Source organism: Grammomys surdaster, unplaced genomic scaffold (assembly GCF_004785775.1).
Source record: "Grammomys surdaster isolate TR1022 unplaced genomic scaffold, NIH_TR_1.0 222, whole genome shotgun sequence".
In the NCBI taxonomy this organism is placed as follows: Eukaryota; Metazoa; Chordata; class Mammalia; order Rodentia; family Muridae; genus Grammomys; species Grammomys surdaster.
The window spans coordinates 2,659,516-2,673,842 of record NW_021604667.1 but is presented as its reverse complement, the minus strand read 5'-3'; the positions used below and the strand labels follow the sequence as shown (position 1 = coordinate 2,673,842).

General features: G+C 42.7%; 1 protein-coding gene across 5 annotated transcripts in view; it reads left to right on the top strand.

Annotated features, from left to right (window-relative positions):
• The window catches only part of Septin6 (septin 6), a 74,100-nt gene extending 60,116 nt beyond the window's left edge, over positions 1–13,984 (top strand). For 2 of the 5 annotated variants that reach the window (XM_028773135.1, XM_028773136.1), the window contains exons 9-10: positions 3,644–3,834; positions 10,781–12,771. In XM_028773135.1, the coding sequence (XP_028628968.1) occupies positions 3,644–3,834; positions 10,781–10,805 (216 nt within the window). In that variant the 3' untranslated portion in view covers positions 10,806–12,771. Of the gene's footprint in view, positions 1–3,643; positions 3,835–6,606; positions 6,652–9,537; positions 10,267–10,780; positions 12,772–12,962 lie in introns of those variants that run through there. The other 3 variants (XM_028773139.1, XM_028773138.1, XM_028773137.1) reach the window with 3 other exon arrangements.
• The last annotated feature ends 343 nt before the right edge of the window (positions 13,985–14,327 follow it).

Here is a 14,327-nt window from a genome sequence, read left to right as displayed (position 1 = left end):
TGGGATTAAAGGCGTGCGCCACCACCGCCCGGCAATAATCACTTTCATGGTCAGCCTGCCCCATCCTACCCTCACTGGTAACCATAGGGAAAGGTAGTCCCGGGCTATCTTGGATAAAATGATGACGTGTAAAATGATGACAGTGGGAGCATTTCCTGTTCACTTAGATTTCCTACCGGGTCCTCTTGGGTTTTGGCTGTTTGTTTGGGTGTCTATTTATTTTATGTAAGGCTAGAGATGGAACCCAGGTATTCCACATGCTAGAAAACTGTTCTACCATTGATTGCCACACCTAACACCTTCATCTAGATTTAGAGTGGAAAAAAATATCACTGCAGTTCTAGCTGGTTTTGTAAACCAGGGTCTGATGGTACTTTCTAAGCACATGCATTTTGAGCTGGCCAGATGTCTCAGTGGGTAAAAGTGTTTGCCAGTCAAACCTGACAAACTGAACTCAATTCTTGGAATTGATATAAAAGCTGGATGCCAGGGCTGGTGAGATGGCTCAGTGGTTAAGGGCACTGACTGGTCTCCTAGAGGTCATGAGTTCAAATCCCAGCAACCACATGGTGGCTCACAACCATCTGCAATGAGATCTGATGCCCTTATATGGGTGTCTGAAGACAGCTACAGTGTACTTACATATAATAAATAAGTAAAACAATCTTTTTTTTAATTTTTTTTGGATGTTTTATTTACATTTCATATGTTGTCCCCTTACCCCATCCCCCACCCACCCAGGTAAATAAAACAATCTTAAAAAAAACTTAAAAAAAAAAAAGCTGGATGCCAGTGGCACCCATCTGTAATCCTAGCACCATAATGGTGAAATGAAAGGCTAAAACAGCCGGCAGTGGTGGCACACACCTTTAGTCCCAGCACTTGGGAGGCAGAGGCAGGCAGATTTCTGAGTTCGAGGCCAGCCTGGTCTACAGAGTGAGTTCCAGGACAGCCAGAGCTATACAGAGAAACCCTGTCTCAAAAAAAAAAAAAAGACTAAGACAATAGAATCATCTAGAAGTTTATAAGTAGCTAGTATAGGGCATGCTGTGTGGCCAAGACAAGAGAGACACAAGGTGGAAACAGAGAACCAACTCCCCAAAGTTGTCCTCTGGTTTCCATTTGCATGCTATGACAAATGGACACACCACCACCATCAGCATCATCACCTTCAATTTTTATCTTATTTTATGTACATGGGTGTTTTTTGCCTGCATATGTCTTTGTGTAAGGAGGCCATAAGAGGGCATTGGATTGATCCTCTAAAACTGGAGTTCCAGATGATTGTAAATTGCCAAGTGGACGCTGGAGATCAAAACTGAGTCTTCCAGAAGAGCAGAAAGTGCTTTTAGGCAGTGAGCCACCCCTCTAGCCCATAATAGTTATACGTTCTTTTAAAAAGAATTAAACATATGCAGTTATTCCTTTAAGCAATGGCCTTGGCTTCCAAGGTGCCTATACCAGTTCACCTCCCAATGCCAGAGAAATTGGCCTAAAGTACAGTTTTGAAATACCAGCCAGTGTTTCCCTTCTGAGCCCTAGCTGCTTTTTTGATCTTGTGATAAAGACCTACCTGAGAAAAACAACTTAAGGAAGTTTGTTTTGGCTCACAGTTCTGTTGGTACAATTCATCCTGGTAAGAAAGCATGGTAGCACAAACATAATGCAGCTGGTCACTTTGTGAGAAGAGAGGGAGGGAAGAGACAATGTTGGTACTCAGATCATTTTCTCCTTTTAATTCAGTTCAAGACCCCAGCCCATAGAATGGTGCCACCAACTTTCAAACTGGGTCTTCCCACCTCAGTTAGCCCAATCTAGATAATCCTTTGCAGACACACCAGAGGCTAATCTCCAAGGTGATTATAAATCACCCATCAAATTGACAATCAAGATTAGTCAACCCCTCAAAAACATAAACAAAGGATATAATTAATCCCCAAATCTCTTAACCTTTGATTTCCTTTGACTCTCCAAGGTTATCACCAAAGCTTGTGGCAAAAGTATTGGTTTTATTTCAGTTTCACTTTAAGAAGAAAACTGTTACCCACTACCTTTAGAAAGGGTGGTATGGGCACCTTAAAGAAAAATGAATAAAAGTTGTAATGAAGTAAAGCTTGTTTAAAGCAACTGATGCTCCCCTCAAGTGATTAAGAGAAGCTGGTTTAGACCAGCTGCCATACCTTACTAGACACCAGTCCCAAATGCCGACAGCACCCAGACAACTGACCTGTAGTCTACACCACAAGTGCTACAGAGTGCACCATATCCTCCTGAATCTCCAGGAGAAAGAAGAATTATGCTTGGTCCATTTATTAAGGTTATTTTCTGTATTCTAGTTGTGTGACTGCCTGTGCTTCAGGCTTTCTGATCTACTTGTCACAATGGCGTGCCAGATTATGCTTGCTGTTCTTTGGGTCTGAGCTTCCATTCAAGATGAACGAAGCCTTGCCTCTAGTTAGGACTGAGGTGTCAGGTCTGGAGAGATGGTTTAGCAGTTAAGAGCACTTGTTGTTCTTGCAGATGAGTAAGGTTTAGTTTCCAGAACCATGTATGGTGACTCACAACTTAATACATCCTTAACTCCAGTTCCAGAAAATTTAATGCCTTCTTGTGACCTCTGAGAGTACCAGGCACACATGTGGTACACACACACACACACACACACACACACATACACACAAAGGCAAAATACACATACAAGTAAATAAATCTTTTAAAAATTGTATGAAAAGACTGAAGTCTCAATACTCACCCAATTTTATGGATCATTTTTTTGTCTCTGTGTTCAAGAGCAAGTGTTTCCTTTGACCAGCTTTTCTATGGCTCACATTTTTACCATGATCCATGGGGCGATGCCTCAGTGAACAAGAGTGCTTGCCCTGCAAGCATGACAACTTGAGTTCAGATCTTCAAGACCCACATAAAGAGCCAGGAATGGTTGCACATGCCTGTAATCCCAGTGTTGAGGGGCAGATATAGGTGGATCCTAAGATGTGCTTATCCGGGAGATCTTTACATATGGGAGATCCCATTATATAGTCCTCTAAAGATTGGGTTGACCTTGGACACATGCCTTCATTTATTAGACTTTCAGTTTCCTCATAAAATGCACATAATAGCAGAACTCACTTCAACAGTGTTGTAGGCTAGTCATGGTGGCATATACCTGTAATCTCAATATTCAAATGGCAGAGACAGGAGGATTTTGAGTTCAAGGTTAGCTTGAGATACACAGCAAGACAGTTTCAAAAACAAACAAAAAAGAAAATAGAGGTGTTGTATTAATGAATATATCAGATTTAGTGGTTGGCTTGTAACAAACTCAGTAAATACAGCAAATATTATTGTCAACTACACCCAATAACTACACTGGCTGTTTTAATTAAACTGTCTGGTCAAGCAGAATATGTTGTTGCTGCTTGACCACTTCAGGAGCAGAGATTCTGAGAACAATCTCCAGCAATCTCCAGAACAATCCTTGGCACCATCAAGTTGGTCACTGGCGGAATTGTCTCCTAATGTTTCAGGGTCCTGCTGTAGGATTGCAGTTACCGTGATTCCCACCTACTCTGGTCTTAGCTGGGTTGGGGACTGCTTGCTGCTGCAGAGGGACTCTCTCTAACCTCCTTGTGCCCTCCACCAGCTGCATGAGAAGTTTGACCGTCTGAAGAAACTGCACCAGGAAGAGAAGAAGAAGCTGGAGGATAAGAAGAAATGTCTGGATGAGGAGATGAACGCCTTCAAGCAGAGAAAGGCGGCGGCTGAGCTGCTCCAGTCTCAGGGCTCTCAGGCTGGGGGCTCACAGACTCTGAAAAGAGACAAAGAGAAGAAGAAGTAAGTAGCAGGCTGCTGGTGTGTGTGTGTGTGTGTGTGTGTGTGTGTGTGTGTGTGTGTGTGTGTGTGTGTGTGAGAGAGAGAGAGAGAGAGAGAGAGAGAGAGAGAGAGAGAGAGAGAGATCTGTCTTTTCCTCCTCATCCCTACTCCCTCAATCCACTACATGGCACTTAGAAGCCAAGGGGATTGGCGGGCAGGTGTGAACTGCAGGCTGGCAGTTACACTGAGATAGTGTCCATTGTCCCTGTAACACCCAAGTTTGAGTTGCTAAGAGGAGAGTAGTGTTCCCAAAAGTGTAGCTTTTCTGTTTGTCCCAGCTGGGAAAGCTCTGCCAACGCCTGGCAAATAGTAAGGGAAGAGGGGCTAGAAAGTAGGAAGCAAACCAGGAAAAATCTAGAAAGATGAGAGCAACAAAAAGGATGGGCAGACCAAGATCATGGAAGGAAGACGGGATCTTTTAACAGAAGCTTTAGTACTTCCCCAGACCCTAGAGCAGTGGTTCTCAACCTGAGGTCTGAGACCCCAGCCAATCTTTTCACAGGGGTCACATATCAGATCTTCTGCATATCCAATATTTACAGTATGATTCATAACAGTAGCAAACTTCCAGTTCTGAATTAGCAGACAATGTTATGGTTGGGGGTCACCACAACATGATGAACTGTATTTAAGGGTTGAAGCAGTGAGAAGTTTGAAAAACATTGCCATGGATGTTCAATAACATGCAGCTTACAGGTTTGCTTGCTCCTCCCAAATCTGAGGGGAGGGGCCTACAGTCTAACCCTTCCTCTGCCTCAGTTCTCAAAAGATACAGCCTGTGGAAGGTAAATGCTACCAGCGAAGGCTGCACCCTGTGTCCCATCTCCCTTTCCTTTGCTATGCCTCTTTGTGGTGGCTACTTATTTATGCCCAGCTTGGGGTACTAAGAATCTAGAGGGGTCTTCAGATGCCAGTATCCCCTTCGTAGCACATTTTCAAGCTTGGGGAATGGCCCTAAAACCATTTTGTTTTTCTAAATGTTTGGTGAGTTAGTAGTTCTGCCTTACCCCCAGTCTCTGCTTGTGTAAATTACTCACTCCTCATTTCAGAGCCAGAGAAGAGGAAAATGTTTCTGGCAAGAAAATATTCGGAGGTTCCCTTTTGCTCTACAGTTGTTTGTGCAATAGGTTTCAGGGAACTCTAATACAGAGTGTTTAACAATAGCCTTTCTAGCAAGGCAATGGTGGCGCACGCCTTTAATCTCAGCACTTGGGAGGCAGAGGCAGGCAGATTTCTGAGTTCGAGGCCAGCCTGGTCTACAGAATGAGTTCCAGGACAGCCAGGGCTACACAGAGAAACTCTGTCTCAAAAAACAAAACAAAAAGGAACAACAACAAAAAAACAATAGCCTTTCTAAAGGATCCTTAAGGTTCCACGATACCCATGGTCATGACCTTCTATTTTGAGCCACTAGACTGAGTCAGCCACTGGATACTTCCCAGAAGAAAGAATGATCTTTTTGCCTCTGTCCTGGAATTCTCACTTAGGAATCACACCATGAATACAAACTATTTAATAATTCAAGGCATTGAGTTTTGCCATCTCATTATCCAATTTGACTACTTAATGAGTAATTTGAACATTTTCACCAACTTGGTCCAGAGATTTTTTTTTTCCCAGAAGAGAATCTTTTTTTTTTTTTTTTGTTTTTTCAAGACAGGGTTTCCCCCCCCAACAAAACAAAACAAAACAAAACACCAGGGTTTCTCTTTATAGCCCGGGCTGTCCTGGAACTCACTCTGTAGGCCAGACTGGCCTTGAACCAGAAGAGAATCTTAAAACTACATATTGGTGGGTGGTGATGGCCAGCATGGTCTACAAAGTGAGCTCCAGAACAGCCAGGACTGTTTTACAGAGAAACTGTCTCAAAAACTAAAAATCAACCAAACAACAAACCAACAAACAAAATCCCTACAATAACTTGGTTTTTTTTTCTTGTTTTGGGGTTTTTGGGTGTTTTTGGGGGGGGTTGGTTATTTTTTTTCTTGTTTGTTTGTTTGTTTTTGCTCCTAAAGTTTAACTAGCCAGATGGAAAACTTCTGTAGATCCACCGTCTATTAACTTATCAGTGATAGTATGCTAGTTATACTAGTGGAAAAGACTTCATACATTCCTTTTGGGAGTGGTATGGGTGGAGCCCTGAGCTCTACACATAGTAAACAAGAGTTCTACCACTCGGCATCCATGACCTTGGATTCCTCTTTAAAAGATCAGAAATATCTGGGGTTGGTGAAGGTGTCCTTTTCCAGTTCCGAGATGGGAGAAAACCTTGCTGGAACATGGCACCTTACACTAGCAATCAGAGCTAGCACAATAGCCTGTCCCCATCCACACTCTAATGGCCACAGGTCTGGGCACCTTATGCATCTCTATAAGCAATGTGTTAACCTTCTGGAAGAGGTCACTAAATTTATGCTACCCTGCTCCCATAGTGCTTTTGCTGGTGATGATTTGAGGAGGGTAGAGATTGGATTGTGGTAGAAATGGTTTTTTAGACAGCTTGTGGTTGGATCTGATCAAGTTCCAAATTCAGTATTTTCTCTGGATGCTCCTAAGGAGACTAAGGAAGAATGCCACTGTTTCAGGGGTGTCTACCAAGCCACCCACACCTGTTCCCTTTTCTGTTTCTCCTAATCGCCTTAGATTGCTAACATTTCATTATTGGTATTAATTCATAATATTGGATTTCTCCTCATGCTCAGTTCATCTTCACCAGTTCTTACTGTTTTACAGTTAACTCTGCTGTTTGCTGCATGCTGCATGACACCCAGGGTCCTGGTAAGCTTTATTAACTCTAAATAATACTGGCAGTGGCTTCTACAACATACCTCCCAAAACTCCACACTTGTAGCACTCATAGCTAACCGTAAAAGATTGGACCTGCTAATTTCCTCCTGAGACTTATAGTATGAAGATGTAATCTGACTGTGGTTTTAAGTGGAATGCCTACCTGCCTGCCTGATTTGAAGTGTGTGTGTGTGTGTGTGTGTGTGTGTGTGTGTTTGTGTGTGTGTGTGTTTTCTCAAGAGCATTTTCAGAGCTTTGCTGCTAGAACAACCGTGTTAGCATAGGTAGGCAGATCATGTGACCAACATGTAAAAGGTTTCAGTTCAGATATTTTTTTCCCATGAAGAAACATAATCATGACTTTCAAAATGAATTGTGATGAAATGGGAAACTGCTGGATTCACAGTCCCTACCTGCAATGTCACAGTCAGTATTGACCCACATCGCACCCCAAATTTAGGAATGTGCCAGGAAAAATTGCCTCTATGTCTCCCTCTAGTCCTTCTTGAGAGGTTCACCTTCGTTAATTTCTTTTGATTCTATGCCCTACCCTCCAAATATAAGCAAAGTAGAAAACAAGGAAGAGACTTCAGATAGTACAGGGAAACCGTTCCGTTTGGTTCTGTGAGGACTAGAGAGATGGCTCAGCAGGCTTTGGTGGTGGCGCTTACATTTCACCGAAATCCATTTAATCCTAGCAGCCTGAGGTCAATCCCTAGAACCCATAATAGTGGAAGGGTAGAAGCAACTCCAAAAGTTGTCCTCTGATCCCACTCCACCATGACATGTGTGCCTACAAACAACAATAATAAGTTAACTTTTAAAAATTGAATTCTGGCTGGGCGGTGGTGGCACACGCCTTTAATCCCAGCACTTGGGAGGCAGAGGCAGGCAGATTTCTGAGTTCGAGGCCAGCCTGGTCTACAGAGTGAGTTCCAGGACAGCCAGGGCTACACAGAGAAACCCTGTCTCTAAACACCAAAAAAAAAAAAATTAATTCTGGGTCTGGAGAAGTGGTTCAGAGTATTTAAGAACACATACTGTTTTTCCAAACAAGCTGAATTGTGTTCCCAGCACCCATACATTAGGTAGCCCACAACGGCCAGTAACTTTAGCACCTGTGTATCTGACAACTTCTTTTGGCTTTTGTGGGTACCTTCACACATACACACACACACACACACACACACACACACACACACTAAAACATTTAAAATGAAGTTCTGTAAGGAAGTGGAGCTTCATGAAAACCTCTGCTAAAGCAGGTAATTCTTAGTAAGGATCCCTGGGGAGTAGTGGTTGTGTCTACAGAAGTAAATAGAATTGGTCCCTGCTCTCACAGCTTTTACAGAGAGTGCAAACAGTCATCACAGGATGGATGAAAGCAGTGATTAAACATCTTTGTCTACTCGACCAAAATCAGGTAGTAAAGGGAAATTGAATGTAAATGCTTTTAACCACACACTTAGATTGATTTATTTTTAAAACTCTACCATGGAAACTTTCAAATGTGGATAAGAGAAGAGATAATAGTACAATTCAGCCCCATATTCCAGGAGCTCAGTCACCAAAGAATCATTGACATACCGCTAACTCAGATTCTGCAATTACCTCAGACATGCTGGATTATCGTAAGGCATGTATCAATTCATGTGTAAAATGCATAGTACATATTTCTAGGAGATAATGATGCTTTAAAAACAAACACAGTCACCATTGTCACACCTACAAAATCAACACTAATTTGCTAACATAAAATATCTAGTTGGTGTCTGAAGTACTTCAGTGGCCTCATGAATTGCCTTACTTTGTTTGTTCATTTGTTTGTGTTACGAACTAAAGCATTGAGAAGACGTCCCCTGGCTTGTGGTTTATATTGAGAGCCTGCTATTAGTCACAAAACCAATGGCTGCAACTGTTGTACTAGAGGCTTCAGGCAGCTGGTGAAGGCATACTCCTTCCAAGCAAATCCTGGCAAGGAAGTCCATTCAGGCTTCTGAAACAGAAAGCGCAAGAAACTGAGCCAAACAAATGCATCCTAAAAGAACAATGAAATGATTTAGTGCCTGGTTTAAAAGCAAGTCCTGGAGCCCCTACTAGGGAGGACGCTGCATCAAATAGCAGCTTTCTGTTTAGGAAGACTAAATTCCTGAAGTCTTGAGTGGATATCTCTTATCCTGGATGAAATGATACTTACTTTACAACCACAGACATGTCAGTCTCTTTATATGTGACATAGGGACCAATATGACTAGACTTACCTATATCATAGGAATGAAATCCCAGGAGGAGATAGGTCAAAATGTCACATGAACACAAGCCAGTGATGGGCTTCTGTAGTTCAGTTTTACAGGTCACTGGTTGAAACCCAACCCCATCATACACTCAACAAACAGATATTGGCTTAGAGTAGCAGTTAGCCAGCTAAGCTTGCTCTGAAGACTGCCAAAGTTGAAACCTCAGCTTCTTTTCCTGTGGGTCAAGGGGGCTGTGAGCCTGATGCTGTGTATTTGGTGGCCTACGGTCACCAGAGACTTGGTATTCATGGACAAGGTTATTTGGATCTGTGTGTGTGTGTGTGTGTGTGTGTGTGTGTGTGTGTGTGTTGGCAGGTTATTTGTTAAGAACAGATTTTAAAGACTGTTTGTGTGGGTTTTGATCTTTATTTTGCTTTTTAATACCACTACTATTTAATAGTATTTAATAATACTACTGCTATTCACGTTAGAAAGCATTTTCCCAGGAGCCAGTGCACAAGACTTTAAGAGCATCTAACATAGTGATTCTACTTTATTAGTTATGACTTAATTTCCTTCTGACTTTTTTTGGTACATTCATCCATCCATTCATTAACCCCCCTTCTCTTTTCATTTTCAGTTTGGGCTTCCTGTAGACGCGCTCTTTCCTGTGCAACAGAGCTGGGCCTCCCTCTCTTTATTTCCCCCTTAACATACTTAGGGGGCATACACCCCATGCCTTCCCCTTTTCTTCCTTTGAATGTTTATAGACGCCTGAGAGTCAAATGATGTTATCTGGCCCCTGACCAAGAAGCCAGCAATCACATGGCTTGGAGATACATTCCATACCTCAGTCCCTCTCCTAGTACCCTCAGCCATATGCACCCCCACTTCCCCAATCCGTCTTTGCCAGACTCAGGTGTTTACGAGTTGCTGTTTGCCACGTTTTATGTACCAACTTCCCCATTGGAATTCGACTGATACTTGATTCCTTGAAGTATTTCCATCCACCGTGACTGGATAAGCAACAGTCAGTGGTCAGAACTGTCGCCTTAGACTCCTGCATCCTAGTCACTGGGATCGTTCTCCCACTCCTCTAATGCCAGGAGCCGTAGCCCCTATCATAGGTTCTAAAAGAATTGCAGGTGAAGCCTATTTCTTCTACCATCTTAGCCCAGTCCTTTCTCGATTCCCTTTACTCGGAGTCAGTTTACACAAGCTGTGTTAAAAGTCAGCCACACATTTATTTACACCAAGCCTTTCCTAAACAAAATACAATTGCTGGGGCAGATAGTGTATACTCCCCCTCTCTAATTCTGGGTACTCCATAGATACTAAAGGGAAAATAAACCAGAATGTTATTACCAGCCTAGAGTCTTGATTGATAGACTTCTAGAATTCTCCTTGGGGGTTTCATTATGCCATCGATCATTTCTTTCCATCCCAATGAGGTGGTATAGCAAGAAAAATAATCCCAGTTTGTAAACTGGTGAGCTGATCAAAGAATCTAGGTTTAGGGTTGCCTAGATGATTATTCTAATCTCCCTGATGAATGTAATGGTAGGTTGAATCTGCATTTGCACACACGCCACTTAAAAGAGGAGAGACCATTAGCTGGAAGGAAGTAAAGAAGCACTGTCACTTGAAAGGTCATTTACTTTGGTCTAAGGATTTGATATTTTAAAAATCTGGTAGTCGTAAGTTTTATAATGGGTCCCACCTGATTGTGGCTTTTGGAAACCCTTTGAAGTACAGAGCCTTCCACCCCGGGGCCATGAGGCAGAGTATGGCTTTTGGTGTTTGGCTAGTGACAGAGCAACAGCTAGAGGCGACCTGGCAATGATCTGTGGCTAATATGGCGTCTCTCTGCCCTTCCTTTGCAGTAATCCATGGCTGTGTACTGAATAGTATGCCCCGCTACAGCTGGACTGGACTCCACTTAGCCTTTTAAGCGAAAGTTCTTATTTTAACTGATATGTTTTGTTTTTTGTTTTTTTTTTTAATGGTGCCAGACATCTGGACCCTCCACCCCTGCTCTGGTACTTCAAGCATTTTGGTTTTGGTTTTTTATTTGTTTGTTTGTTTTGAGTTCTGCAACTTGCTTCTGCCTCCCAGTCCTACTGGCATGGACCTAGACCTTCTCTTTTCTTGTTATAAAGGTGGTTGTATAATCACTACCTCTAAAAAAAAAACGCAAGGTGATAATAAATGTGCAGGCCCTCTGAACTGTTACAAAAGTGCGGGGGCCATTGTCTACAATCATAGTTAATAACGTGAACCTAAGACTAAGCCCAAAGCAGAACTAGTTAAAAGCAAGCAAGTCAATGTGCACACTTTCTCTTTTCTTGTTGGCAAAGAGAGAAGGCAGTTTTGATGTGTACTGGCCAGTGGCCAGAGGCAAGTACCAGGTGACAAAGTGAAAGCTAGTCCTTGGGGAAAACCAACTGGAAGTGGAGAATTCCAGGAAACCCTGTGCCTAGAGGCAAAACAAAACAAACCCAGCCACCACTGAGAACAGAAAGCCCTAAAGCAGAGTCTCCAAGTATCTCAGATACTATCAGTAGTCAGGAGAGTCAGGAGAGTCAGGCTACTGAGTTAAGGCTGTCTGGGTCTCCCTGAGAACAGCCCCTTATGTGTAGCCATGGAGTTTGTTTTTAAAACAGGTTCTTCATATGTAGCCCTGGCTGGCCTGGAAATCACAATCTAGAGGAGGCTGGCCTGAAATTCACAGAGATTTGCCTGCCCGTATTTCCTGTGTGCTGGGGTTAAAGGCAAATGCCACCACACCCAGCTGCCTTGAGGGTTTTAATCCACCTTCCCAGCCTGCCTGCCAGCCAGAAAGTATCATCTTCCTTAAGAAGTACTTGTATTTTTAAATGAGGCCTTTCATTTGCATTTGTATATAAACTCAGTACTTGAGACTGGAGGATCTCAAAATACTTCACGAGTATTTGAGCTACACAACCTTCCAAAAGTAAGCAGAAACTATATAAATCGAGGAGCTTTTTGATCAGCATGGCTGATATCCCCCCCCACCCCATGCTGTTGGAGGATAGTGACGCGTAGAGAAATGAAGGGGCTCTTCCACGGTCCCACTGCTATTCCTGGACAAAGCTCAAGCAAAAATTTCAATTTACTGTCTCGGGGTTCCCAATCCTTTTCACCAAGGGATCCAAGTATTTATGCATCTTCCTGGAGACAAAAAAAATTTTTTTGATGTTCTGAGAAACCACTGTTAGATGACTCAGAGGGTTTTCACATAGAAAAATAGGATGGAGTGGGTAGGCAGAGGTGAAGAGAAGGCTCCACGCCAGCTGCCATGATGCTGGATGATCAGTTAGCTCTAAGTCTGTAAGTCTTACAGATAGATGACCAGTTCCTGTGGCTGTAAGTCTGTAAGTCTTACAGACTATCAAATCCTGTAAGTCTGGACCAGGACCAGGCCAGTGTACATTTTACTGGTGCACTATGTAATTAGGGAACTCAGGTGGATATAAAAAGCAATCAAACTTATTAAAAGATGATGCTAAATTTCATTGAGAAGTTCTTCTCACTGTAAATGGAAAAAACTTTTGTTTTTACTTCACTTGAAAGTCTTTAATTAGTACAATTGTTACTATTTTAAAAAATACTCTAAGTTCCCTGTTTACTTCTAGTGAAACAAAAACCACTCATTAGAAATGGTCTGTGCCTTTCCAGACTGGAATGGAATGGCTTCCTGAAATACAAACACACACACATACACACCCTTCATTTCTCCTAAGCCAAGAAGTCTGCTTTCTCCACCTGGTTTGGATTTTTTTTTAATCATTTGGCATTCACATTTGGCTGTTAATATGTGCTTATTTTTAAATTAAAGCAAGATGCAATTAAACTGGTGTGTGGTGTTCTTCAAACCTTCTCTACAGATTCCCCCATGGTGACAGCCCATCGTGACCTGTTCCTGTCTTCTCAGCAGTTAATCTGTGCTATCTTCCACTGTCTACTCCCCTTGGATGTCACTTTGAATGTCTTTTCTCTTTGGCTAATTTCATGTTTTCTCTCTCTTTCTCTCTCCTTCTCCAGCTTTTTTTAACCTTGTCTTCAGCAGCTGTACTAAGTCTAAAGGAGAAGACTGCCATTATAGAAGAGTTAGTTAGGGCTCCATACTGTCTCAAGCAAGAAACCAACCAGTCCCCCTCCCCTGCAACTACACACATAGACACCACACTCAACAAGTGTACATGTGTCCGAGGCAAGAAGCTCTCTTCTGATTTACATGGTGTTTCACATGGAATTGTCTTGTACTAAACTCACAAGGCAGGAAAAGAATCATCAGAGCTGGAAATGGACCAAACGTAACCTCAGAGAGACAACAACAGGACCATTCACCCAGGTGTTAAGTGACTGTGGCAGACCTCAGCTGTGGGTGTGGAAATGCTGTTCATGAGGTTTTGGGAATGTTCTGTAACAATTCTCTGGTGCAATGGGTTGACTGTCTTCAGACACTATTAAGCTGATTCTGACTATGGGAGAGAAAGTTGAGTGACATTTGCATCTTCAGCATTCACAGACTTTCTGCAGACCCCAGCAAAGGGGGAGAAATGGAACAATTACTCCAATTGGAACAAAAAGGGGGAGACTGGAACAATTTCTCTATTCAGCTGGAGAAAGACAAGAGGGGGGCTTAAGCTTAGTTGAGAACAAAGTTTCTCCACACAAACTTCCAAGGGGCTTTGCAGGTTTCGCAAGAGGTTTCTGCTTAACTTGGTATCTTGAAGGAGAGCTTTGATGGTGGTAAATCTGCCTCGAACTCATTGGCTTTACTTACTCTCTGAATACCATGTGAATGTGCTCATTCCTAACTGTCCATACCACAAACACCAACATTCTGCTGTCTCGTCTCTTGAGAGAGCCTCTTTGCATGTTTTCCAGAATCTGTTTGTTTTTCCTTTCTTCTCTGTGGTTCTTTTTGCCCAAATCTGTGATCAGTCACTGCCCCTCTGGGGCTTTCATTCTTCAGAAGATATATCCCGGAACCAGCACTGTTTAGCTCATTATCTTTCTAATGTCCATGTCAATTTTCAATAAAATTCGAAGAAATGCTCGGTGGTTCTATGATCTGCTCCCATCAGTTGGTGGTGTGGGTTGCTACAATTTGCTTTAGGAATGGGTAGCTACCTCCCAAGTGGATAAATTGGGAGGCTCAGAGAGATACCAGGAGCCCGATAAGTCTTCCTCAGTGGACTGTCATGCCCCCTCCTGCTGCCTTTTCCCAATCTGTTCCTGAAATTCCCGTGGGATAGGGTGGGCGTTAGCAGGCAGTCGTTTGTTTCTATTTAATTAGCACGGGTTGAACTAATCAAATGAACAGAGTATTCGACAGTAGAAGGAGGGTGAAGACAGAAAATGGCATTCCACAGAACAAAAACAAAAACAGCTCAGTGCTAC